The sequence below is a fragment of the Agelaius phoeniceus genome, chromosome 5 (genome assembly GCF_051311805.1).
Source record: "Agelaius phoeniceus isolate bAgePho1 chromosome 5, bAgePho1.hap1, whole genome shotgun sequence".
NCBI classification, from domain to species: domain Eukaryota; kingdom Metazoa; phylum Chordata; class Aves; order Passeriformes; family Icteridae; genus Agelaius; species Agelaius phoeniceus.
Window position 1 is genome coordinate 10,763,027 of NC_135269.1, and position 27,977 is coordinate 10,791,003.

At 40.7% G+C, this 27,977-nt stretch overlaps 1 protein-coding gene across 5 annotated transcripts in view; it reads left to right on the plus strand.

Moving 5' to 3' along the window:
• The window catches only part of KIAA1549 (KIAA1549 ortholog), a 143,003-nt gene that overhangs the window by 47,007 nt on the left and 68,019 nt on the right, over window positions 1-27,977 (plus strand). For all 5 annotated transcript variants that reach the window (XM_077178283.1, XM_077178280.1, XM_077178281.1 and 2 more), the window contains exons 2-3: window positions 21,757-24,600; window positions 26,065-26,153. In XM_077178283.1, the coding sequence (XP_077034398.1) occupies window positions 21,757-24,600; window positions 26,065-26,153 (2,933 nt within the window). The remainder of the gene's footprint in view (window positions 1-21,756; window positions 24,601-26,064; window positions 26,154-27,977) is intronic.

Sequence of the window (27,977 nt, forward strand, 5' to 3'; positions counted from 1 at the left end):
ATTACATCCAATTTGTCTTTGCTTACTGTTGTTGTTTGTTGGGCAAATATCAAGCCAGAAATTATCCTTATGTTTAGCTAGCTATTCAGTTACATAATTAAGTGATAGAGCATCTCTTCAGTCTTGTTCTCTCCTGGGATTTCATCTTATCTTGCTGCTCCATGATGTAAAAGGGGTATGTTTTCCTTGACTTCTATCTTGTACTGGGTCTTATTCCTTGTTATCTCTCAGGAAAGAATTAATGTCTTCATTTTTGGTTACACATATGATTTTAAGCTACTGCAGGTGGATGTGTGGAGTGTTTTAAGCACTGTGATCTTCTTTCTATTCTCCTTTAAATGTAAGCATAGTACTAGTATTAACTGCAAGTAATAGCCTATGTTATGAAAATTTCTATCACTGCTTAAATTTCAAGAGTTGATGCTTTTTTCATGTATTTAAAAGAAAAACTTAAATCCTAAACTGTTAACAATGCAAAATAATTTAGTTTTATTTCAAAAGTTCAAACCATAGAATGTTAGAGGATCTAGGATTTTTTTAATCTGGTTCTTGTCACTGTAGTGTTCAACATATAATTGGAATTTCACCTAATTTCATTTTCTCTTAGGCCAAGGTACAGCAGACAAATTCTGACTTTCTTGTTCAGCCTCCTCCTCCCTCTTCCTCCCTCAAGGACTGAAATGTCCTTGCAGAGATCAGAACCGTGCACTAAGAATGCGGAAATTAGTGCTGTGCAGCTGGTTAATTCATTAGCCTTTCTGATTCCTTATGGGAGTTAAATTTCTGTTGGAAAGGAAGGTACACCACAGTGGGATTCTTGAATGCTGTGCTAATCAAAGCTGGCATGCAACTTGGGTCTCCCAAATCTTATATTTTTGAGAGAAAAGATCATTGCCCTACTTAGTCACAGTGCTGCAACAACATAATTTTCTGAGTAATTAGAAATAAAATAGCCTACTATATCTTTTTCTGGTAGGGTATTGTTTGATATTAATTAATTATTTTTTTTAACAGACACTTAGCAGAGGCTTGGTATGCTTTCTTTGCTGTCTTAGCACATTCTCTTCAAGGGCTGATTCGGTTTTGCTGCTTGGTGTTTTGACAGGCTGACTTCTGACATGACACGCATAAAATGATGGTGGCAGTTTTGGTTTTATATAGCTTACAGATAAATCTTTTGTACGTATGTGACTTGATTTGGGAAAATAGCCCATAGATTTTAGACTTCTGCCCCCCTATAGCTGTCTGTCAGTTCCAGAGTCTAACCTGTGCATATTGAAGTTCTGATTGTTAAGCTGGAATGTGTAAGGAGCAGGAAAGCTGAATGCCATGCCTTTATGCCAGATCTGACCTCTTGATGTGTTCAGGGGCCAGTCCTGTTTAATATCTTTGTTGATGATCTGGACAAGAGGGTCGAGTGCACCCTCACTTTTCAGGGAACACCAAGTTTTGTGGGAATGTTGATCTCCTCAATGGGCTGATGCCAACTGTGTGAAGTTCAGCAAGGCCCAGTGCCAGGTCCTGCCCTGGGGTCACAACAACCCCTGCAGTGCTGCAGGCTTGGGGCAGAGTTTGGAAAAAGCTGCCCAATGGAAAAGGACCTGCAGGGGAGTGCTGGTTTGACAGCAGCTGAACATGAGACAGCAGTGGGCCCGGGTGGCCAAGAGGGCCAGTGACATCCTCCTTTTATCAGCAATAGTGTGGCCAGCAGCACCAGGGCAGTGATGGTCCCTCTGTTCCTGGTGAGGTCACATTTGGAGCGCTGTGCTCAGTTTGGGGCCCCTCACTACAAGAAAGGCATTGAGGGGGTGTCCAGAGAAGGGCACAGAGCTGGGGAAGGGTCTGGGACACCAGCTGCTCCTTATTAGACTGAGGGGGAGAGCTGGGAATGTTTAGTGTGGAGAAAATGAGGCTCAAGGGAGACTCCATCACTGTCCACCACCTCCTGAAAGGAGGTTGTAGTGGGGTGGGGATCAGTCCCTTCCCCCAGGTAACAAGTGGTAGGACAAGAGGAAATAGTTTCAAATTGTGCCGGAGGAGGCTTAAATTGGATATTAGAAAAAATGTCTTTACTGAAAGAGTGGTCAGCCATTGGAACCAGAGCCCAGGGCAGTGGTGGAGTTGCACTTTCTGGAAGTGTTAAAAATCCATGTGAATGTGGCATTAGTGCCATGGTTTAGTGATGAATTTGGGTTGTGTAATGGTGGGAGTCAGTGATTTTGGAGGCCTTTTCCAAATGAAATGATTCTATGATTTATCAAGATCCGATAACAGATTGTGCAGAATTTAGCTTATGGTTTGGAAATAGAAGTAAAATTCTAATCCATAGAAGCTGAAAGGACTGACTAAATTCCAAATGTGCATATAAATACAGTGCTGCTCTAAGTATCCAGAAATAACAATTCTCCAATGAGGACTGACTGCTAAGCCTAATTACAGATTTTCCAAGTCAAATTATTAAATAACTTAAATGCATTAATATACACAGAATTTAATTGTGCACATAAATTAGGGCCAGAAGGCTTTGGAGAGTAATGAAGATGCATATTCTCTATCCTTCTCTCCTATCCTGAGTGATGCTGAATTTAGTGCTCTGACTAATTCACGGTGATGTATTCAATTCTAGCTATTACTTACATCTGACTCATGATCTCTGTAAATCTGAAGAGAACATCTACCTTGGTGTAACTTCAGCCCCAAGTCCAAGTTATACTTGTAGTTCAGTCTACTTTAGTTTTTAGTTTATAACCATACTCCTCTCCAATTTATTTTCTTTTATACATGTCATGTAGGATGCTCATTTTGCAATTTTATATTAATGAAATTATTTCTTTTGTGAAGTGAACAAAATGTTCAGTAAGAATGAGAAAGGAAATCACTCTTCAGAGGACTTCAAGCTGCAGGCTGAAGTGTAGGCCATGCTGGAGCTGTGTATTACTGTTCCTCTGTTAAACCAAGAAAGAAACCATGCTTACTGTCGAGTTTTTGCAGTATTTAGAGCTGGACACAGGATTTGGAAAAGGGCAGATTTCTCATAGATACAGGAATTTGTTTTAGTGGAAGAGGGAACTATCGAATACAATAGTTTTCAATGAAAATTTTGGTTTTGAGTAATAGGGAGTCTGCTGCAGGACTGCCATCATTTCATGTATGTTCTTTCTGTAATGGGAACAGGAATCAGAATTGGAATAATGTAACAGTTTCATAATATCATCATCAACATCATTGTTGTCAAGCAATTGTTCTAATCTTTTCACTTACCTAACAAGTGAATAATTATTTGGGGAAAACAAGATTGCCTCTTTTTTCATTGGGTGAGAACCCATTGTTTGTGTTGGGCATTTGGCTGTCTTTGGCACCCTGAGGTGATCCAAACACCGCAGGTTGAACCTGTGCAGCTTTTCCTTCTTACACCTGTCTTGAATAGGCTGACTTTGGGAATAAACCTCTGAACTAAAAAGACCTTGAGCCCCTCCAAAGAAGGTCAGTGAAGCTGGAATAGGGGCTGGAGCAGAAATTTTATGAACTGAGGGAATATTTAGCCTGGAGAAAAGGAGGTGCCCTCATTCTTGTCTCTTCTCACAAGTAACAGGCAACAGGATAAGAGGAAATGGTGGCTTTGAGTTGTGCCAGGGAAGGTTCAGATTAGGTATTAGGAAGAATTACTTAATTGAAAGGGCTGTCAAGCTCTGGAACAGACTGCCCAGGGAAGCCATTGAGTCACCATCCCTGGAGGTATTTGAAATACATGTAGGTGTGGCTCATAAGGACCTGGTTTAGTGGTAGACTTGACACTGTTAGGTTAATGTTTTGACTTAATCTTAAAAGTCTTTTCCAACCTAACCAATTCTATGATTGTTTGCCAGCTTGAGCTTTGAGTCTGGAAGAGTTGGGGTGCTCGAACCATATGCAGAAGTAACTTGGAAGTAGGATTCACTTTCTGAAGTGATTAGGTTCAGTGTTTTGTGCAGCCAATTGAGAAACTGTCGTGACTAGGTGGATTTGGGGTTTCTGCACAGGACAGAACTAAGTGGGTGGATGGAAGGACATTGTGATCTCAAATAAATATATTCCATGATGGGCAGAATTTATGAATCCTAGTACCTTGACACTAGTGTTCTGTTTCCCTCTCCTCTCTTTATCTCTATCCAACCAGGGCAGTCACAGAAGATCAGTGTCAAAGAGATATTTGAACTGGGCAGCAAACAGTACATGTGGTGCTATGTGTGGAACTGTGGGTATGCAAGCTTGCTAGCCACCTGCTCCCAAAAGGCATCTTAAAAGCATGATTTCTGCCTGAGCCTCACTCTGGGGAGAAGGGCAGATGAATGATTAATTTATACTTTCATCATCTCAGATGCTTATGTTCATGAAATATGAAAGTGGCTATTTCTGAGTTTCTAGACTTCTGTTGAGTATATTTTGAATTGGCTGTTGGATTCAGAAGTTACTGGAGAAGGCAGAAGTAGAATAAGTTACTCCATACTCGCTTAGGAAAGCAGGCTTAGTATAGCGATTTTGGATTATGGTCTGTGCATCGTTGGCAGCTGTTAGAAACAGATCTGCAAAGAAGGCTCCTGCAGTGTCTCCCAGAGACTGGGCTGGCAATCATGTTCCTCAAATTGCCCATTTCCAGTGCTGCCTTCTGAAAGGAGGAGCAGCATGCTTTATTTACATGTCTTTGGTTGTTACTGCTGGCTGGTTTTCTTGTAGCCTTCCTTAAGATGATAATTTCACTTACTATGCCAAAGGCCCTTGGAATTTTTAGAGGTAGATCAGTATCGATGCAGGCACCCTGATGACAGGGAATAATGTGCTCTGACTCCATGATTCAGGAGGCTGAACAATTGTTTATGAAGCTATACTATATTACACTAATACTAGGCTATGTTAAAGAGATGCTATACTAAAGAGATACTAAAGAAAAACCTGTGTCTGTCTGGCCACAGTCAGAACACAGCTTTTACCCAATTGTCCATTCAATCCAAACAACCATCACAGGTGTCCAATTAACAAATCACTTTGTGTGAGCAATCTCCATAACACATTCCACATGTGCCAAACAACAGGAGCAGCAAGTAGAGATAAGAATTGTTTTCTCTTCTTCTCTGAGCTTCTCACTGCCTTCCCCAGGAAAAATCCTGGGAGAGAGAATTGTGTCTCTCTGTTCAGACAATGTGAATACCACAGGTCAGGGTCTTATAAATCTTCACAAGAATATTAAGATCTTCATCTTGATTTAGATTGCTGAGTGAAAATTGGGCAGAGGAGGGAGAAGAGAGATGGAGATGAGGATTTAAGTCTCCATAAAATCATAGCAGAGTTTGGATACGAGTGTTATGTGATTCCCTGTACTTTGATCTCTTGTGTGAAGACAGAAGAATTTGTTACTGAAATAAGAGCTGAGTCTCAGGCTAGGAAATGGTGAAAGATCCCAGCTTTAAGCTCTGCTGTGTAGGGAGGACCCTTAGAAATGACCTTGAACATGCACATATTGATGTGTGTGTTATGTGTATGTATATACTAGAGCTAATATATGTATGTTTATGTTTAATGTTCTCTTCACCTGCTTTTTCCAAGACCTTTAACTGTTCATATTTTCATGGCATGAGATGCCTTCCATTTGCCTTCATCCTCATGGTGATTTGTGTAATGTGACATTTCAGAGACCTGGCAAACAGGAAACCACATCCCACATCTCTGGGCATGGAAACTGCTAAAACTAGAACTGGCAACTGTACTTAGTTCATTGAGTGTCAATATTTTTCTCCTGTCTCCTAAAAGGATAACTGGTCCTTGACCACAAAGTGTGGTTACTGTTTTTTGAGTTAGTGCTGCAAGATATGGCAAAGTGATTTTTTGGGGGGGTTTTATGACAACTAGTGTTAGCAGGGACTTCTGAGAACATAAGAAGATTGTGGAGGTAATTATGGGGGTGCCTGGACCTTGAGGGTCTCAAGGAAGCTTTTCAGAAGCTGAATGGGTGCTTTAGTGACACAGCTGCCTGTGAAGATGATGGTGCTCTGGTTTTGTAAATACTTACGATAATATGGCTGTTTTTCTGTATGTTTTTTGTTTCTTTATTAAGCATGTTGTGGTTTGACTGAAATGTGTACTAGACCTGGCTATTTATTTTTGAATAAAGTTTTCTTGGATGGAAACTTTACTGCTTACACCTCCCAGCTGAGTTTGGTACTGAGTGTTCCAGTCTTTTAATGTCATTCATTTTGAGGAAATATTAAGCAAAACCACTTGTGGGTTAAAGATTTGATGATCTGATGGACCAGAATGGAAAATATTGCTGGAAATAACCTCAGATGTTACTGTTGAATCTGTAGAAAGCTTACGTGGCCATATGCTTTTAGCTTTTTCCAAATCCTAATTAATAAAGAATGAACATGTGTATGTGTGTGAACAAATAAAATCTAGGCTCATCTTAAGCTGAAATGGTGCCAGGTGGTTAACTTTACAAGGAGGGAGAATAAGAAGCTAGAGGAAAAGATCTTTTGGGTCTCGTTTCAGCAGTTCAGAATAAATTTAATTTATGATATTATGGCTGAGACAAAACTCCTGCCAGCACCTTTCATTAAGCTGGTTTTCATGGAACAGGTATTGCCATGGCCTGGAGTCTGGGTCTCTGTTGGGGCCCTGTACATGGTGCCACAAACCAGCAAGTGAGAGCAAAATCTCTTTCACCTGCTTTATCTTGGAGCATCTCCAAGGGTTCCCTTTTAAACTTTTCTGCCTGTTGGGGGTCAGTGTATTATACTAGAGGAGGCAAACCACTCTTCTTTGATCCTAGGATGGCAATGTTAGAATAGCTCTATCTCTTAGGGCAAAAAGTGCATACATAGATTTTCTTCCAGTTTTACTTGCACAGAAAGAGCAGCCTCTGTTGCCTTCCCAGCTGAGGCTGAAATAACCTCAACTGCTGCAGGTGCCAGAGCCTTCACCCTACAGCACACAAGTGTGACTGTCTGAGTCCATTTCTCATCTGAGTTTTGCAGGTGGAAGCATCATAAAGGATAAGTTTGGGTGGGGGGGGGGACAACTTCCAGTGCAGTATATGCTTGGAAATTTATCTCACACCATTTTTGTCAGCAGCGATAGGAATTTGAGGCATTCCACAGCAGCAGGAACTGTCCTACTGTGCTCTTAATCTCTGTTTCCAGGGCTGCACTAGTTGTTAAAATGTGTGTAGTTTTGGAGGTCCAAGCAGGTCTTGGGAGTGCAGCTGAGGATAACCACAGCCTAGGCTGATAAAGAAAATTCTTAGCTAGCTGTAGGAGTCCAAAGCAGCTCAAAATAGATTTTTCATTTGGTTTCATCCTTTCTGTAGGTATTGTGGGAAGCAGCAGGGTGGGGGAAGGAGAGGGTGAAATGGCCTCATGAAGTAAAGGGTGGCATGTTTGTGATGGGGATGACTTTTTTGACTTTACAATTGTTTGGAGGTTTGTACTGGATGCTTTTAAAATGTCTGTGGTAATAACTAAGAAACTATTATAAGTTCTTTCTCCTTTCTCATGGTTGTAAGAAGATGCAGAAACAAATTCTGGGGAGCTGAACATCAGCTGTGATTTGCTTACAGGTGGAAATGCTGCTTGGTTTATTTGAGTCTTTCATAACATTTGACTTGTTATTCCCATTGTAATCAAGGACTGAACAGTGTGGCCTTTGAAAGAGAATGGGCAATGCTGGAAGGCAAAAAAGAGAATTTGGAGGCTTGCCTCACTTGAGAAAGGTCCCTGACAGCACAGCTAGACAAGTTGTGCTTCTATAATGAGTTTCTGTGGTTGTTCAGAGATGCTGTAAATAACACATTCACCACAAAGGATGCACAACTGGTGACTAAGTCCTACACATACTGCTCTCAAACACTGGTCCCTTTCACTGCCAAGTTCTCAGTGGTGTGAAGTTGTTTGTATATGCTTTTATCCAGCTGAATACAGAACATATTGTTCTGTTGCTCTTCTAGTTCTATGCACTTTGCTTACTACCCATGGGCAACTAATGGCCAGTTAGGATTAGGGAATTCCCTATAATCACTAATTAAAATCCCCACTCAGCATACCTTTAAGTGTGTTAGTTTACCTTTTCCTTGGCAACTTCATGTTTATGGTGAATATATATATATTTTTTTTGTATCTACATCCATATATCTATATATCTCACTATATATAAGATAATATTTTTGATTTCACATATCCTAGAGAGGTTTCTTTCTCAAGTAGTGGGAAAGTTTGGATGTTCATAAGCACAGCCTGTTGAGGAAATAGGTCTGAAAGAAGTATTAAAGCAAGAATCAGCTGAAATTATAATTCCTGATGTGGTTCTTTTAACTGTTCTTAAAGACCTGTAGTGATGGAGGCTCCTGGATCACCTGGAGCAATCCTTTCCAATACAGACTGGCCTTTGGAAAACATCCTCATGGCTAGTAGTAAATTGCTGAGCTATCCAGTATAGATGTGGAAAAGAGATTACTCCTTCTTTCTATAATTTTGCATAAGCTTGAAAACAATTGGCATGTTTTATTCTGCACCTTCTCTTTAGACTCTAATAATTTTTCTTTTAGGATGATTAATCCCAAATTTATCCTAGTTGTTTCCTCATTGGAGCACCTCTGTCCCTCCACTTGTGTATTTTTCTTTGGATTATTTATAATTAGACCATATTTTTCCTTAAGTTCAGCATCTAAATCTAGACAAAGTCACACAAAAAGCTCATTTAATTCCTTTTCTAGTATCATAGCATGAGACTACCCACTTGGGTTTGTATCCCTTCCTGAAGAATCTTGTGCAGTCAGCTGGAGGAGAGCCACTGTTTCCTAAAGCTCTCTGGGGGCTCTGCTTAGGACTGCTAAGCTGAGTTGTCCCACTGTGGTGGCTGCCATGTCATGTTGGCCCTGCAGGAGAAAATCTGCACAGAAAAGAAAATTCTTACCTCAAATTTTGAATTAAGGCTCAGATCATTGCAAGTGGAAATGTTTAAATATCATGCATTTGAATTGAAAGCAAAGCTCAAACTGTGATACTTCCAGTGCTTTTCCTCTTTTCATTTTAATTAGCAGGTTTTATCTGTACCACATCCTTTCCTGGGCAGTCCAGTATTAGTTAATGAACTGAATTCTCTGTGTAGTTGAAGTTTTGTGTGCAAACCTCCCCAGGTTAGGATAACAGCACTTGACAGATGTGTGAATACCTGTGTCAGATTAAAAGCAAAGGATAACCAAGCACCTGTACTCCAAAGTCTTTTCTTTAGACCATTTTGAGCCCCATCTGATCCACTTTAAAAGAGTATAGAAACTTCCCTGTGTTTTCAGAACAATTTATTCTAATTATTCTTTGGGGGAAAAAGCCTCACTGAAGTGGGTTTTTTTCTATCCAGGGAGTGGAGAAATTGTCTTAAGTCTATGGTAACTGTATTTGTGCCAGTCTGTATATTAGGTCAGTTTATAGCAAGAGAGTATTCATGGGATAGTGGGAATATTGCAGTGAGAGATAATTAGGCTAAATGTCCACTCTCAAGTGACTGTTTGTTGTGGGGGGAATTGAAAGCACAGGGAATGAAATAGAGTAGATTGTAGCTCATAGCTTGTGTAAGACTGACCTGCTTTCCTTTAGCATAAATAAAAATTGTATGCTAGCTTGACAATACAGGCCAAAGTAGTACAGAGTGTGTGTGCTGTGAACCATAAACACTGGCCTTTTTTTGAAAATGGACACCTAGGCATTGTGACTTGGGAAAAGCCAAGCTTTGGTCAGGGGAAAAAATACCCATATGCATGTGTAGCCACTTAAATAATTGAAATCAACTTCATACAGAAGACTTAATTGGTTGTGGCTGCTTTTCTCCATAGGAAAGTATTTTCTCATGAGATAATTTTATTTATTTAACTGTATTTGAAGTAGTTGCTTCAAGAAATTTAATTTGGGGTGTCTCAGCACTTTTGGTGGTTTCAAAGGTGTGGACATATAGTTATCTGTAATGTTATTACATTATCTGTAATGTTATTTTTTGGGATTAGGTTATTAGAAAAAAATGCATCAACTGTCAGTGGGGATCTTGAATTTAGCCCTTCCATCTAAGAAAGGGGAATGATCCCAATGTACAGGAGCTCGGGTTGGCTCTTAAGAGAATGTTTGGTTATACCTGATGTGCTTTCCTTTAGCAGTCTCTGTCCTTTAAGGCAGGTGTGGATTTTCCAACTTTCTAAGGGATACGTGAAGGAGCATTTATGTACAGGTGTGGATTTTCCAACTTTCTAAGGGATATATGAAGGAGCATTTTTGTACATTGTAAATACTCTGTCACAAACACTTACTAGAGAACATTAGTGTATTTTCCCCTTTCTTTTGAACCCATTTCAGGTTTAAATAGGACTCTTTTGAGCAGTAAGTTTCTTAAGACTGATACACTATGGAAATTATCAGATGAGTGTTATTTCTTTATCCAGTGTATTTTAACAATACTGTGTATTTTATCATTATCTTGGATAAAAGTGGAAGTAGTTAATAATATGTGCACTCATTTTCATTTCATTTTTGTTTGGAGACATTGTGTTGATAAGCCAGTTTTTTTGAAAAATCAACAGAAGAAGCCTGCAATTATTTTAAATTGTACTAAGCATGCAGTAAAGCAGAATAGCATCTGGTTTTTTTCTTGGAAAATCATATATATTTTCAAATTATAAAATGTGCATCAGTCTTGTCTCTACTTTGTGTTCTTATTCTTGAAACTCAGGTCATTATTCCCTATAAAACTGAACTTGTGCTTTCCCACAGCTCTGTCTCATTACAGATGTAACTGAATTTATTTCCTTCCTCTGGGAAAATCTGGAAAGGGAAGGGAAATGCTTTAAATGTGTGGTACCTTGTGGAGAACAGTGGCAGCCTCAGTTTCAATGCAGTGATATTTTTTAAGTAGAAAGGTTGTAGCTATTTGTGACATCAACCCCCAACTTCTAAATTCAGTTTAGAATCCAGTGGGTGGCTCTTTCAGCTTCTAAACATAGTTAGTGTTGTCCTGAGGTGTTCCTATGAAAGGAACCTGGTACTTCACCAGATTCAATGTGACAATATCTTTTTAAGTAGATAGATTGAATTAGATAGGTTGACCACATCATAAGCAGAAAAAAAACTACAGTTTTTCCAAGTTTCTTGGTAATCTAAGGTGTATGTATTTCAGCTTCTAAAATCTTTGTGTACTGTCTTGAGAGGTCCCACATAATGAAGGAACTCATCACACTTCACTAGTTTAAACTTCTGTGTTGTCCTAAAATGCAGATGAGATTGTGTCAAAACAAATACCAAGGTCTGAATTGAAGAGAAGCTTGTATACTTCTCGTGACACCCATGCTTACTGTTCTGGATATTATTCTTTTTACTTGCCTTTGTCTTGGAGACACAGCAGCCAGAATGCATCTCAGCCCTGTTTCCCAGTTGCTTTCTCCAGAGTGCATGGGAATGAGGCTGGTTCTAACCAGATGTGAGATTCACCTGAGTACCTTTTAAACCTGGCCCAGTTTTTTTCAGCAGAGACTGTTTTTACCAGTGCCATGTGTGGTACATAGAGTGGTATCTCTGGACCTGTGCTTGATCAACGTGTGCTGCAATTCCCAACCCTTGCTGTCTCATGTCTGTAGCTTTACTGAGCACTAATGGGGGGAGTTTGGAACCTTAGGTAGTCTTGCACAGTAGAGACGTGGAGGGATGAGATGACCCAGGGAGCTCAAGGGCCAGCAAAGGTCCTGTCAAGGACTTGGAAGGATCATTTCTTCAGTGTCATCATTTGCCTTGGTAGCAATTCCCAGCCAAGCTGTACTGCAGGATCTTGAGTAGTCGTTGTCAGCCAAGGTGACAAGTGTGCAGTGATTATTTCTGAATGTGTCAGTCTGGCTGGTGTTATCCACCTGTGAATGATGCCTTGCCCACTTTTTTCCTCCTTGCTGCTTTAAGGTAAATATGTTTTCTTGAATGCCTCTAACAAATGTCAGTCATAATACAAACATCTTCTCCGAGCTGTGCTGTGGTTTCTTAGTTTTTTTTAATGCTCAGTTGTTCTGAAATGTGTTTCAGTTGCTCTGCTGGTAGTCTTGCCTGAGAAAGGCACATGAATGGATCTGTTTCCCAAGATTGTTTCTAAATTGGCTGGTATGTCCTAAGTTTTGGTAAGATGAGATTCCTTGCCTGCCCTTTTTATTGTTGTTTTTCCAATTCCAATATATGAATTAGAAAGTTTTACTTTGTGATGTTTCTGAAGAGATATTGTTCCTGTAAAACATGCTGTGAGCAGACTGCCCCATAAAGTATGACTGCGAAATGCTTTCCACTCCCATATACTTCTCTTGACAGTTGTTTTGTTACCTTCCTGGTTGTCCTGTACACAAGAAATATATAATCTATGCTTAGATTCTCTTTTTGGATTATCTATATGTTTATCGTTTCCTCCAGCAGATCCTTTTATGGTTTATTTCTGCTACTCTTAGTAACATAATGTTTACTCCTTTTTTTTTTTTCCTGTTGTTAACTGAGGCTATGAAGTTTCTAGGGCCATGGAGAAACTGTAGTTCTTATTACAGGATAGTCTTACTGCCATGACTTGGGGACTTCAGTATCCACAGCTCCTTTATGCTAAGTTTGGGAGGCCACACGACTCTAAAGCAAAAAAGAGTACCGCGAAGTAGAAGACTTACACCTTACAATCCTGGGTATTTTAGTAGGTATGTCTGATAACTGGTGGTGTCACAGCTTCACCAACTTCTGTGCTGGGAAAAGAGGGTCTAACCTGGCTGGAGCTGGCTGAGCTGAACTCATTTGTGCTGGTCATGAAGTTGTTCCCAGGTCTGGAAGCTTGGGCAGCAGTAGCTCAGGATAACGTGTTTCCAGCAGAGTGCTCTGAGAGCGCTGATGAGGGCTGTTGGATTGCATTAAGGACGTGGAAGGAAAGGCTTTGGGCAAGTTTCATTTCTCTGCAGAAGCAAGCTACTGCAGTTTCTTTACTTGTCATCTTTGGAGTATGTTGCTAAGGAGAAAAGAACAAAAAGACAAGAATGAGTTGCTAAATCTTGAGATACTTGCACAGGAAAACATCCTTGATAACATAATTATTCTTAAAGCCAGTGCAGTTCCAGAATCTCTAATAAAAATATCTGCACTGAATTTGTCTATGTTGTAAATGGATGCCTAAGTTTGACAACCTCTAGAGAAGGTAATTTTTGTTTGTTTTGCTTAAGTTCTTGTATGGGTCTTATTGTTTGAAGTAATACTTCTGTTGCCTTCTTTCTAGTAATTTTGCCAGGAAATTGCCTTCTGGAAGTTCTATGGGTATGAATTATGGCAGAAGTCTGATCTTTGGTGTTATGCAGTAGCTCTATTTATTACAGGGTGGGATGTCTTTTTTTTTTTTTTTTTTTTTTTAATTTCTCTTTTTCCAGGTGAGGTCAAGGTCAATAACAATTGCACATTGTAAAGAAAAGGCTTAGGTAACCTCCACTTAAATGTACATGAGTACTTCTTGAATTTCTGTTCCATCTCTTTGAATGTCCCTTTTCTTTCCATGTTTTCAGCACTCTTTTGGTGAAACGCTTATTTTCAGCCTCAAAGGCTGGGGTAGCTGGGACTGTTCTGCTCTCTTTCCCAGCTTTTCTTTGAGATCTCCTTTTCCTGTGAAAATGCGTTGACAGATTCTCTTTCATGTGCCTTGATTTGCCAAGTGATACATGCTGCGAGTACCACTAAATGCCTTCATATCCAACTGAGCAGGAGATTTTTGGTATTATTTGCTTATTCATATACAACTGTTTGAAAAATTAAGCATGTACAGGCATATTGTTGCGATCTGGCCCCGGAGCAATGAAGTTGTTGTTCTGAGTTCAATACAGAGTGATGGTACCCTGCCAGCTGAAAATCTCATCTTCAGATTTTTTCATTGTGCTTTTGTGTCTGCAGCGGAAGCCTTGTGAATTAGCCTCTCACAGGAGCTGCTTTCAGGTGCTGCAGGTTGGGGCTTCCATTTATTCCTTGAAGTAACAGGATTTTGGAGCAGCAAGCCTGCTGACCTGAGCAACTTAAAGCTCAGTTGAGGGTATTTTTCCTCTGTTGGTAGCACAGCACAGTTAAGGATATGTGTCAATGAAGAGAGTCCCTGTGGATAACTGGGTTTCTAGGATACAGCGTATGATCTGTTTTAATTAGACAGTTACTCTTGTCTTCAGGCTCTCTCATTTCATTGCTTGTAGAGATTTTATAGTGATAATGCAGTGTAAGAAGTAAAATTGTTTCGTTTTAAGGATGTATTTTTTTGCTTGTGTGCAAAATGCCACTCAGCGATCTGTCACCTGCACTAAGAAAGAGGCTGGTAGGAATTTATTTGGTCTTTTCAGAAGCTTGCAGGATCTGCATTTTGGTGGACACTGCAGTGTTGAGTATAAACATAAAGCTTTTCACTAGTCATTCAGTTGGATGAAAACTGACACTGCCTGCTTAGAGACTAAAAATCAAGTTGCTGTGCAGAAAGCAATTAAAAAGGAGAAAGAAAAAAAAAAGGAAGTGGGGGGAAGGAAAGCTTTTACATTTTAAAAATGTGACCTGGTTATCCCAATGAGCAAATCTGATAAGAGTTTTTCTTAGAATTAACATTTGTAAAGTCAATTCAAGTTTGTGTGTACTTTATCTCTAGCATATGGCTTCCCACACAATGATGTCATGTACAACGAAGTGCCAAAAAAAGCGTGAATGCTCCCAGCAAAAGCTACACTTTGAACTGGGATTTGATGTGTGGTTTCTGTGCCTGTGTGTGCGTGGCCAGACAGCCGGTCCTGTTGGAGCACCGAGCTCTGCATGGAGGCACTGCTGTCCTCAGCTGTGGGTGATGGTCTGCAGGAAGGCACAGTGGCCATGGAAGGCTTCAGTGTCATAAACATCTACTTTTCTCCTCTCTGAGATGTTGGAAACGGAGTGAATTGTCACAGCTAATTTGCTTCAGAGGAGTTCTGGAGAGGGACTGTCAGCTCGAGGCATCTCGGTGCTGTAAGAGCTTCATGCAGTTCCACAGGAGAGGATTTCTGTATCCTTGGGGTTTGCAGGTGTTGTGTAGGCATAGCAAACTCTTCTGTGCATGGGCTTTGTTCCCAGCCCACTTCTTAGCTGAGTCACGGTTTTCCAAAGGTTGTAGTAATGTTTGGGAGGTGGATCTCGCTTTGTGCTTGTGTTTATGGAGTGGATGGTGGAGTGGCTCACTCTGACCCCTTCTCTATGTTCTCCTGGCCATAATGCCTGACCTGGTGGTCTGCTTGTTGTTACCTTCTGTTACAGAAAGCTTTCCTTGGGTTGCACAGTTTTCGATCTCTCTCATGCAAAACAGAATGTGTTATAGTGGCATGAAATAAAGACAAACTGTGGGTTCTTTTTCTTTTAGTCTGCCATTTACTGTAAACTACTAAAGGGTCCTGTTCTGCTTCAGCAGTGGCTATGTTAGGAAGATTCCTGGATCAGAGCATAGATCACAAGTTTCCTCCTGAGCTCTTCCATTGGCCATAGAGTGGAAGTTGGAATCTCAGACTGCCTACAGGTCTTTAACAACGTGATGGTTACTAGCAAATGTCCTAAAGGAAATTTTGAGGGTGGCTTAAGTGTTGGAGAAGGAAAAAAATGTCAGTGCCAGTGCCTGCTGTTACAGGTTCATTGGTATTGGCTGCCAAATGCAAGAGTTCATGAGGATTTTGTAGTGTATGTTTTGACTGGAGTATGAAATGCAGTTAGGCTGCCTTCTAAACCTCTTTCTTTACAAAGCCTTCATAACTCTGCTGGCCAGCAGGTTTGTCTTAGCCCCTTTGTGCTGTGGTGCACGTTTTCTCCTCATACAGAGATGGAAGCTTGTGCTTGTTTGCTGTGCAGCAGGGAGAGGTTCTTGTCTACTTGCACCTGGGCAGCAGCTGAACCACAGCTGTGCATGTGGGTGAAGAATGACTTCAAGATGTTCCTGATCTTTTTTGGCTATGTATTCAAACCTGAAATATGTAAAAGTGAGCATGTGTGTACCTAGGCACTCACTTTGCCTGCTTCTTCCTAGTAACACTTATTTTCCTCATAATACAGATTTTTGTGTCATGAAATTTTTTCATCAACTGCAGTGAGAAAGAGGTCTGAGACAGCATAATTTTTCAATTTCATTACTTTCTCTTTCTTTTAGCCTTTCAGGTGGTACAAGCAGCTTCATTAGTTAAAATTCATATGAGCATCTGGTAAATGGTGAGAGATTCTTTTACAGTAAGAAAATCAACATCTTTGAGAAAGAACTGTTGAGACTTAGTATGGTTTGTGTCCCTTGCTGCCCTGACGGTGCACTGGGCAGGGGTGCAGCATATGCTCCAGGGACCAGAACCTTCCAAAATCTGCAGGGAGCCCCGCAGAGCAGCTGTGAGCTGGAGCCTGGGAAGGGAGGGACAGTTCAGGCTCCCATCCCCTCCTCTCCCTGGCTTTTGTGTGCCAGGGGTAATTATTGTCACTGTTCAATCCGTGCCTAATGCCTCCCAGAGAAGAAAGCAGACAGCTTTTCGTCTGCACATGCTTCTGTGACTGGTATTTTCCTACAAGCCAGACACCTAAGAAATTTAGTTAGAGGCTTGCACAAGGGAGCTATATAAATTTTTTGCAATGACCTAATGCATACAAGCTTTTTTGGTGGAAGCTGTACTAAATCCTGTTAAATAAATTAGGAAGTTATTAAGTGTTAAGCTGTAGGAGGAAGAGTTAAGTTTTTTTTCAGATCCATTTGCTTCTATCATTCTTTCTACCCTTGGGTGGTCTTGAGTCCTATGCTGCATTCAATTTCCTACTACCCATTTCTGGAAGAAAAAGTTAAAATATATGTTATCAAAAGCTTCCCTTAAGTGGGATATGCTGCTCCATGCCGTAATCAGGTAAATGTTTCAAGCGGTGACTATTCCTAGTGAGCTCATAGCTTTAATTTTAATAATTTGGGAGCTCCTGTTATGTAGTTAGTCAGGAATTTTACCGTAATATTTGGAATGTATGTAGCATTGATTTCCTTTTTACCTAAAACACATCTGTTTGAAACAATGGGTAGCAGTAAAAGAGCAGTTTTTCTCCTTGCCTTAAAAACATAGCTACTAAAATTTAATTTTGTTGGTCATTGTGTTAGTACACTGAAGATTTTTTTTTAAGTGATACGTGTTTTGAACTTTTTTGCTGCTAGTCTGCTGGCATTTTCTGTTGTTTGCAAACTTTATTATTCATAACTTAGTTTCTCAAAAATAATAGAGTGAAAATTACTTGTTCTATTGTTAAGGCCTAATTTTTATTACAAGTAAAGATTTCATGTCTTTGTTGTCATGCCTGTACCTGTCTTTGATTGAATATCATGATAATATAGAAAATTACTGACTTTTTAGTAAATATTGAGAATTGTGGTAGTGTACAGTTGCCGTATCTTAATAGCAGAGCGCAGAAAAGTGATGCAACTTTTTTGAAGTCACATGAGGCATCAGTGACAGAAGTGAGATTACATCTGGATCCTGCATTTAAAAAATACGTGGAAGAATATTTGTTATAAATGAAGAATATAGAAAAGCATATCAGTATATATATATGTAATGTATATATGCATGTATATATACATGTATATTACAAATATATGTTTAAAACATCCTTTCTTCTATTTATTACAGGTTACAGAGCAGACATTACTTTTTAGCACTGCAGCTACAGGAAGAATGCAATCTGCATCCCTGTAATTGCTATCTGGAAGAATGACTAGTCTAGTTTCTGGTTTATGAACTTGCTGTAGTTTTCTGGCGTGCAGACATGGTATATTTTTGTCACCAAAGAACTCTGTGGACTGCAGCAGTCCTTTGCTGTAGTCATGAGAAGCTTCTGTCCTTGCCAAATTCACACGTTGCAGCAGCCTTAGCGGGGCACGGCTGTGCTGCTATAATTTCAGATTTGGCAGTTTCAGGGGTCGCTCATTTCAGTGACAGGTTGCATTACTTGTGACACCAGCTAGTTGTTTTGGGGGGCAGCAGGAGCAGCAGAGAGCTTGCCCCCCGAAGGCCACCAGCAGATTTCCTATGTTACTGCTCCTCCCATGTCCCAATGTCATTGTCTGAGCTGTGGCATTGTAGCAGTGCCATCTGTGACTCCTGTGGCCCCTGCCACTAGTGCTCGTCTTTCCGTGCCTTTGCTGTGGCTTGGGATCACAGCTTTGTTCCCTAAGCTATCTATTCTTTTTCATATTGTTATCAGCCTGGTGGAGTTTGGCTTGTCTGATGTGAGCCCATCTGAACGGGAACGGGGAACAGTCACCCGACAGTGACAGCTGTGCAAACAAACAAGTCAGCGTTGATACTCATCAATAGCTTTGTGCAGCCATGGCATTGAGATGCAGCAGAACATGTGCAATCTGTCTGCTTCCTTTGTCCCACAGCACAGCCAGAGCAGCCACTCTGCGTTGATTGTCATGCCATGGTGTGCCTTCTCCTCCTTCCCTTTCTCCTTTGCTTTGCCTGCCTCTTTGTGGGCTGTCTGGCTGCTCCCAAACACATCTGCCACGCGTCCCATCTGCTCTCCCTGAGAGGCACGCTCAGTCCTGACAAGCGCTATTCAAGTGGTGCACTGTTCTGTGGAGTTGACAGAAAACACTAATTTGTATTATTAATGGCGTATCACTAATGCTCCCTGCTTCTGAAACACTGAGCAGAGTAAATAGGGTGGAACATCAACTTGTAAACTTGCTGGTTGGTTTGCTTCAAAATCCTGCATGCGTAGGCGAATTTTTCCTATTTCCACTCACCATAGCTAACAGTGCTCTTACTTTGTCTTAGAGCTTGTAACTTTCTCAAGACACCGTGTGTTTTCCTTCCAAAAAATGAAACATTTATTTCAGAAGTTGTGTTCTTTCCTTCCTGGCATCAGTGGCAAGATTCTTTACATTAAGAGGCAAGGCACAACTGTGTGATGAAATATTAATTTACTATTCCTTTGTCTTTCAAGGAAAAAAAATATTATCAGACCATCCAAAAAATTTAAAAACCATATTCTAAAGCCAGAAAGAATTTAAAGCCTTGCCTGTTCTACACGTCTGTTGGAAAGCTTAGGGTTATGCACTTAACTCTTCAGAACATCTTTTCTGTGACATTCACTTACTTCCAGCAGGATCTTGCCATGTGCCAGCTCCCCAATCAAGCTGAAGAAAAATAAAGTGGCTCTCTGTGGGTGAAGGAACATGGTGCACAGTATAGGCATAGCCAGGCAGTAGAATTGTTTTTGTGGCATCACCTCTAGCTTTGAGTCAAAGATTTGTGGAGATACCTGATCAAAAGTGCAGTTACTAATTAGTATGAGTATTCAGCTCTGTCTGGTCATATTAACTGTCAGCTGTATTCACTGTGCTCATTATGTTGGTGCTGTCACAGCTGCCTTGTGCACTGCTGCAGAGATTTACAACATGAAGCTGTGGTGAAGAAGGAGTAACCTTCTCTGGTACCATGTTTGTCTGCAATGTGGAATTCACTGTAAGCAAGGGTTTGGTGTCCAAAGTACCAAACCTGGGCAGGATTTTACAGGGCTGCCTAAAAGGAAATGCACGTGCATACAGGGAGGGAAGTGGTTCATTTTGGCAATGTTTGGTCCATAGCCTTGTAAGTCTTCCTTAAGTAACTCCCTGCTTACTCAGAATGTCACAAAGAGAAAAGTAAAGGTTGGAAGCGTAAGTCAAAGCAAAGAATGAGGCCAAGGAGGCTTTTAGCAATGAAAAAAAAGTTGAGCAACTTTTGGTCAGCTAGCAGAGCTGTGTCAGGGTGCATTTTGGTTCTGTGCTTCTTGGAAGCTGCTTTGTCTGGTACTCATGTTAACTCTTTGTGAAAGCTGTTATTCCATGGTGGCTGCACTGTTCTGCACTGTGTCGTGTTCAGGCATCTGACCTGTGCTGAAGAGTTGAGGATGGACTTGTTTACTTGTCTTACATAGCTTTTACAAGAGTGTTTTTCTTGTCTTCTTGTTCTTTACCTTGGAGCATTGTAATGCAGGATATCTTATCATCATACTCCAACTAAGCATCATAAAGCTGGTAATGCCTACAGTGAGTTTGAGGAGGAAAAAAATGGATTGGGACTGCTTGAGAGAATAGTATCTGTCATGCTACAAAACATTGTGCATGGAATTTTTAAAATAAAGGATATAATTACAGCATTCACTTAGGTGTGATCAGTGGTAAGCATTAACTCTCCTAGTTGTGCTTTTCAGATCAGCACCTTCAAAATTTATCAAATCAGTGTGTCAGCACTTGAAAAGTTGTGCCAGGGAGTTCAGCAGAGAGACCAGGGAGAAGGGGATAGGAACAGCAGTTTTGTCACCTCTGGAAAGTGGTGTTAGACACTGGGAAACAGGTGGGTGAGCTATTCCTGCAGGACTTTCTGTGAGTTACTGAGTTCAAGGCATCCTCTAAAGGGTTACAGATGTAGTTGCAGTTGAGCTGTGTACTGTATCACTTGTCCAGCGCTTTATAATGTGTATGCTTGTTTTTACTTTAAACTGGTCCCTGGTGGTTTAACTGGATGTGATTCCTGCCCCTCCAGCCTTGTTAATGGGTGTTGCCAGTGGGTTCCAGCAGCACTGCCTGGACACTCCCATGTGAAAATAGGGTGATCAGGCATGCTAGATAACTTAAAGATGAATGCTTTGTGTGTACCCTTGAAAACTATTCTGCAGTTTTCTGTGATTTCCTTTAATAATTCAGCTCTAAATGCTATTAATCCAATCTCAACATTTCAGGAAAGCAATCAGCCTTTTCTCTGCCAAACTCATCTGTTCTTGGAAAAGCTTATATACAGATCTTCTCTGTAACCCAAGAATGCTTTTTGAGAGAGGAGAGTATTTTATTTGTTGAAATATGTAGTGAATTCTCAACTTTTTCTCCTTTGTGTTTGAATCTGGCCATTACTACTTGAGCTCTGCAAACTAGGGGAGTGAAGGCTTTATTACAGGTGGCCTCTTCTTTATTCTTCATTAGCAGTCCTATAGAGGGCTGTGAATAAACATAGCAATTGTGTAAGGAAGCAATTTGTCAGTGACTGTTAACAGGCCAGACTTCAGATGAATGGTGGACAATGTAAAAATAACATATTACAAATGTGTCACAACATGTTAGCAAATTCTTCCTGTTGATACCAGGCCTTATGAAAAAGGGAACCCTTCTTCATCTCTGGTGTCACTCATTTCTGATATGAGGGGGAGGATCTGGTTCATGAACAGAGTAGATCTTTTAGTGACCTTAATATTAAGAAAGAATGAAATCAGAGGAAATTAAGGGATACTAAAGGAGAGGAAAACACCTAAAATGATGTAGATTTTCCCGTGAATTGTTCCTCGTTTCCTTTTCTGATGTGTTTGCTTTGGGAGACCACTAGTTGCCATGGAGTGTAACATTGCCCAGGTAAGAGGGAGGAGGCACTTTCTGCTCTTCCACAGGTCTTACTGGAGTGCTGCTGTAGAGACATATCAGTGCTTTGAGAGGAGCTTGTGTTGTCCTGTTCATTTCCAAGGAATGGAGTTTCACAAAAATTCTTACTATTTGTGCTGACTTGCTTGTGGAGGGTTTTTACTTACTTTATATTCACCCTTGAATTCTGGGCAGTTGTCTCCAGAAATATTCAGTGTCACATTTGCTCATGGCAATCTTGCTGCTTGTGCTGATCTGTTGTGTTTTGGCTTTTTTTTTTTTTTTCTCTCCCTCTTGATTTAGATGAGAGATCCTTGGAACAGCAGAATTTTTCCTTTTTCTCAACGGTGCATGAAAGCATATCAGGCAGCAGGACACAAACAGCCTTAGCAAGAAGTACTTTGGAGTCCCAAGAAAGTCATTTGCTTCAAACAGTTTTATCATCAGTTACCACTTCCTTTGATGGGACTTTACTTAGCCAAGAAGAAACAGCCATGATTTCAGAAGGGAGAAGTACGCCGTTGGTAGATGTCTCTGTAAGGAGCAATGAGGCATTCCTAAGTGATGATGAATTTATTAGCTCCTTTTCAAAGGCACAGTGGACTCCTCCCGTGAAGTCTTTTGCAGTTTTAACAGATCATCACTCAGTTAATACAGTAGAGCCATCAAGAGAAATGTTAGAAACTGTGTTGCTAACACCTTCATTATCTGTCCTTTCTTCACTGTATGATATCTCAGAAACAGCACAGCAGAAGACTCCCTTGAGTGCTGTCCCTGAACGCAGCCACACTCTTATGGAGCTAAAGCCTTTTGTACCAGATCCTGAAAAACTAACAGCAAGCAGAGACTTGCTGTTGTACCCTCCAAATACAGCTGTTCCTTTCACTTCCATTCCTTCTGACACGGGAGTTGTGGCACAGGAAAACATCAATGCAAGTTTAACAGCTCTGCCTTTTGGGAGTGCTTCAGAAGGATCTCCTCTCCATCTCAAGCTGCTGGGTGAAACCAGCCCTGGAGCCCCAGATGCCACAGTGCAAGGTGCAGACCTGTATGGTGATGTTTACACCCATGTGAGTAGCAGGGCAGCAGAATCTCTCAGTCGAAGGACTTACCCCACTCCAAGCATTCCCTGGCTCACACCAGCTTCAGCAGCCAGTGCTGAGCCTGCTTTTTATCCTATTAGTCTTCCACTTGTGTCTTTCCCTCTTGATTCAGCTGCCATTTCTGTGAACTCGAATACAGTTCTTAATGCCAGCCTGTTTACACATGACTTCTCCACTACAGCACCAAATTTGCCTGCTGGTTCAGAAATACCAAGTCAATCAGAGCTTGTCAGTGAGCTCAAGAGTCCAGTGCCTTTCACGAGATCCTACAGTTACTGTCTGTATTGTGACTCTGTTTCCCTTCTGCCAGAAGCAGGCTTTGCCCCAGAACATGATGTGGGCTCAGGCGATGATGCTGAAACTTTGTCCATCAGAGCCTCTGAAGTACAAGGCATAACTGCATTTACAACTATAATTACTGATGGGTATGAATTAGAGGAACCTACACCTGAGATTTTTGATACTTCTTTTCCATCAAGACCAGTTGTTTCACTTTCTTCAAGACTTGCAGAAATCCCTGACTCAAGCATGTTTTTATTAAGCACTACAGACACTACAACACCTATAACAATATCTCCCTCCTTCTATCAGCTCCCTGGGGAAACATCACTGAACATCTCAGTTTCCCAGACCCTCCCTGTTCTGGAAACAATTTCATTGACTCCAAGTGCTCATGTAGAATTTCCTGGTGCCACCACTGCTCTGTTGGACTCTGCCATCACCCCCAGTGAGCCAGTTGCGTCGTTTGCAATCAGTCGGACAACCTTGCTGGAACTGCCAGAATTAATGCCATCAGAATCCGTGGTTTTGCTTGGCAAGACATCTACAAGTGATGAACTGTCTTTAAATATTTCAGATTTTCCATCCAATCTTTTATCAACACCGTTTCTTATTGAATCTAGCTACTTGTCTTTATCACTGACCATGCTAAATTCTTACTCTGTCACACAAAGTGATTTATTAACACTGTTACCTCAGACCTTGTTGACTGGGACATCAGTACTTCCTGAGGATGTTACCAGCTGGGACTTAGCTACCACTGTCAGCTCTGCCACTGATGCCGAGGTTTCTCAGTTACATCTTAGCCAAACACCATACTTTCATTCAAATACATCATCCCTTCCAGATGCGCAGGTTCCTGAAATAACGCCATCATCAGAGTTTCACTCAGAGTCATCTGTGTTTCTGGAAGCATCCTCAGTACTGCTAGTGGGCTCTGAAGTTGTGTTTACCTCAGCTGCCACAGGAGCTACCTCTCAGTTGGAGCCTTCCCTCTCCACCTCTCCCTCTGTGGCTCCTACCCTGGTGCTGCCCACTTCCGACACCCAGTCTGTTACCAGCAGCATCTTGCTCAGTGAAACAAATCTGATCTCTTCATTTACTACCTTCCCAGCAACTCCTGTCTTAAACATATCTTCATCTCTACTTTCAATTGCTCTGGGTTCTGATGAGGATATTGGTGCTACAGTTAACCCCACGCTGCTTTTAACATCTGGCAGCAGGGGCAGTGTCCCCACAGCCCTTCCTCCCACAGACCCTGACATCCTTGCATCAGATGCTGACGCCATCAGCATAATGCCCTTTCCTACAGCATCTCTGTCCGTGACCTCATCGTTTGCTCCCACACAATTCCCTCTGACTGCCAGCCCTCCCCCTGGACATGAGGTTCCATCAGGAAGCAGTGTAACTGCTGGTGCTGATCCATCAGCTCCTTCCACCGCTGCCACCAGTGCTACAGGCAGCCCAGGGACCATCTCCTCCAGTGCTACAGGCAGCCCAGGGACCATCTCCTCCAGTGCTACAGGCAGCCCAGGGACAATCTCCTCCAGTGCTACAGGCAGCCCAGGGACAATCTCCTCCAGTGCTACAGGCAGCCCAGGGACAATCTCCTCCCATGCTACAGGCAGCCCAGGGACCATCTCCTCCACCCCTCTGAGGACCACTACTTTGTCTGAAGTGGTGGCTGTGACCTCTGCTGTGACAACCACCAGGCAGCCGTACGTCTGCGACATCACCATTCCCGACGCCTACTTAGTCACTGCAGGTAAGATATCCCCAGCATTTTCATTTTGGTTTTCAGAAGCCACTGTAACATGAACTCCTAGCTAAATTGCAGATTTTGGATTAACTAAGTGAACCTTCTGGTGTAAATTTAGACAAAGAGCTGTAAAAGCATTGATTTATCATTTGTTGTTAAAAATAATAGAGTTCACTTGAACAAAGTCCATTGTGAGAGAGAGTTACAAATACATTACACTGCACAGAGAATGAAATTGTCCTCAAAAATTGCTGATACAAATGTGCTGAGTTAGAGGCTGCTTTATCATTTCATTGGTTGTAAATGAATGTTACTGTCATGGTACTGTTCTGCCAAACTGTTTATTGTTCTGACTGAGTAAGTTTCTCCTTTCAGTTGTTGCTGCTGTTTATTAAAAAAACACCTGCATGTGAGGTAATGTTGTCATATTTAAGAGGAGAATTGGTTTAAAAAAAGTTTGGGTTTTGCAACCATGTTTATAATTTCACCTTACTAGCTTATGTTTGTATCTTACCTCCTCCCATACTTACTTTCAATTGGATTTGGTGTGTTTGTAACCAGAAAAAGTGACATTAGTGTGTTTGAAAATTAATTGTCTTAGCATCTGTGTTTGCTTTTCTGGTGTTTTGCTGCCTCTTCCTAGCTTGTTAACAAAACAGTGCCAGCAAACTAATCCAGGGCAGCTGCAGAAGTGCTGCATTTTTTGCTGAGCAATTTTTTTTACTCTCAAGACTTAGTTGCAAGAAATAAAGCAGAATGAGATAATCTCATCCTCCAGATATATAGGTGATCTAGCTATGCTAGTGATGAGGAAGACTTTTTTAAAATGTAATTTGAGTACTTTTGTAGGCAAGTAATTGATGGAAAGTAAATGCAGGATGACAACACAACACTTTCCAGTTGTTTGCTTAACCCACAGTCACAGTGTCAAGTGTGACTGTAACAGACGTGACATCTATTGGGATGTAGGGATTTTAAAGCTCTTTCTAACTCTGTGGATATCCCTTTCATTAATTAATGTCATGTTTGCTTACTTTTTATTTAAGAGAAAAGTAGATGCATATTTTCTGTGGCTTTTGTCTGACCTTATCTGCATTCCTTGTGTTGCCTACAAAACTTTTAACTGTGTTGTGACAGCGAACTCACTCACAAGTCAGACCAAATATGCTGCTACTTTCCCATTTGAATGCCTTAGTGGCTCTTTAAAAGTTTCTTTTATCAGAAGGCTGAAGACATTAGCTGTGGAAAAACAAAACAAGAGAAAATAAACTTACAGTTCCTTAAACTTTACAGTCACTTTTTAGGATACAGTCACACCTTCACCCCCATCCTTGTTGTTCATCTTACCTGTTTGATGCAACTGATCTCACTACCTGCTTTTTCATGCACTGCACAGTTGAAAATGCATCTTTGAATAAAAACCTTAGAGATGAAGCTAAAAGGTATTTTCTGACTGACGTTAATTTCTAGTGCTGGCCCGAAGAGCTGTTCTGCGAAATGTCAGTGAATCCATCAGAGAAGTGCTCAGAGTTCAGTTCAGGAGATCAGTAGAGCTGGAGGTAAGTGGTATGAAGTGTGTACAAGTAATCTTTGGTCAATATAATACAGTAGGGGTTTAGTTCAAAAGTTAAAACAGTAATTCAAACAGTCTATAGATACTGTATCAGAGAGAACTTTATTTTAAGTTAAATGTTAGTCATGTTTTGGTTGTTTTGGTTGTTTTTTTTTAATTTGAACATGATGTCAACTTTTTTACTTTTAGAATGCCATAATTTTCTAGGACAGACCTTTCTTGGTTTTGCTAGAGGTGAGCAAGTCATGTCCAGAATCTACTGCTTACCTCCTTTGCCTTGTGAATTGAAACTGAAGAACTTTTACCCTTCAAAATACCTGTTAAGCAGATCTGTTTGTTCTGCTAGCTGATTACATACTTGGCACTTTAAACAAAATTAATCCTTCTGCACAGCCTTGTGCTATGTTATAAGTGAGACCATCAACACTTGCAGGGGAGGTGGTGGAGTCCTGAATGCCTGATTTGGCAGATGGAAAAGGTAGGGGGGAAAAATCAGGTGTGCAGTAGTAAGATGTTATTTCTAAGCCTTCAGGTAGGTGTAACTCCTGTCCTTACTTCCCTCAGGAGTAGCTGTACTCTTGGGGTTTTCTGAAAGTTTTCTCTGCTTTGGTATTCAAGGAATCATCTTTGAACAAGATTTCAATATTGTTTTCTAACTCCAATTGTTGAAATAAGGGTTAAAGGCTCTGTTCCCTCTGTGTCAAACCCTCTGAGAGGAAAAGACACAGGGGTAGTTTGGGGTTACCTTAGTTGTGTAATCAGATACTTCAGTGGTGAGGAAATACTTCAGTAGAATTATTGGTGTAGATGACGTTCAGCTGCACTTGCAGTTTTGCATGTCTGTATTCATCTAGTTGTCACAGCCCAGTACCAGATGATCTTTTGTGAGTCAGTGATCTCATTTTTGTTCTGTAGTTAACTCAAGTAGCAGTTCATTGAACATAACTTGCATTTCTCTGTGCACAGAATTGCTTGGTGCCTTTAATTTTGGCATCTCCCATGATCACTGCACTCAGTAATTAAACAACTCCTGTCTGATGTTTGAGGATGCACATCTCTACTACTCAGTCAAGATAGGAGTGTTATAAATTCCTGCCAAACTTCAGCTACAGTGAGCTGCCTCTGTAAATTATGAGTAGTTTATTTTTTAGCAACAACTGCTCGTGAGCTACTTAGATTTTATATATATATATATATATAAGAGATTTTTCTTCTGGTTCTCTAAATTATACCTTTAGTTTGTGCAAACTGGAATAGTCAAGAAGAAGTCAGATGTTCATAATGATAGAAACATTTAATTTTCAGTGACCTTACACAGCTCATTAATATGGAAGCACTTATGTTCTTATTATTAACAGCAGTAGGACAAAATCAATTACTTAATATTTGAAGGTTAATTGGAACAAGCATTCAATTTACCACTTTATATTTTTCCCTTTAATTTCCTGCCTTTCATGCCTACTATTGCCTTGTAAAGCTCTCAATAGGGAGAAAGCATCCAAGAAGTCCTAAGGCTTCTCAGAAGTAACTGTTTTTATAAATAATGCAGCTAGTCTAGCTTCATCCTTTGGAAAATCTTTTTTATCTAAAGGAAAGACATCTTTGCTGAATCAGTTTTGCTTATTCTAGAATGCTGCTATCATATGGGTTCTGCACTAAAAATAATCACTAGCAAATATGTTTTCACCTCTAACTGTGGAATACTAACAAAACTGTTGGTTCAAAAAAGAGCTGTCTATAACAGCAGTGTGTTGAGTGGTGATGTAATGCAGTATTTTAAACAGAATTTCTCCATCTTGCTAAACTTAAT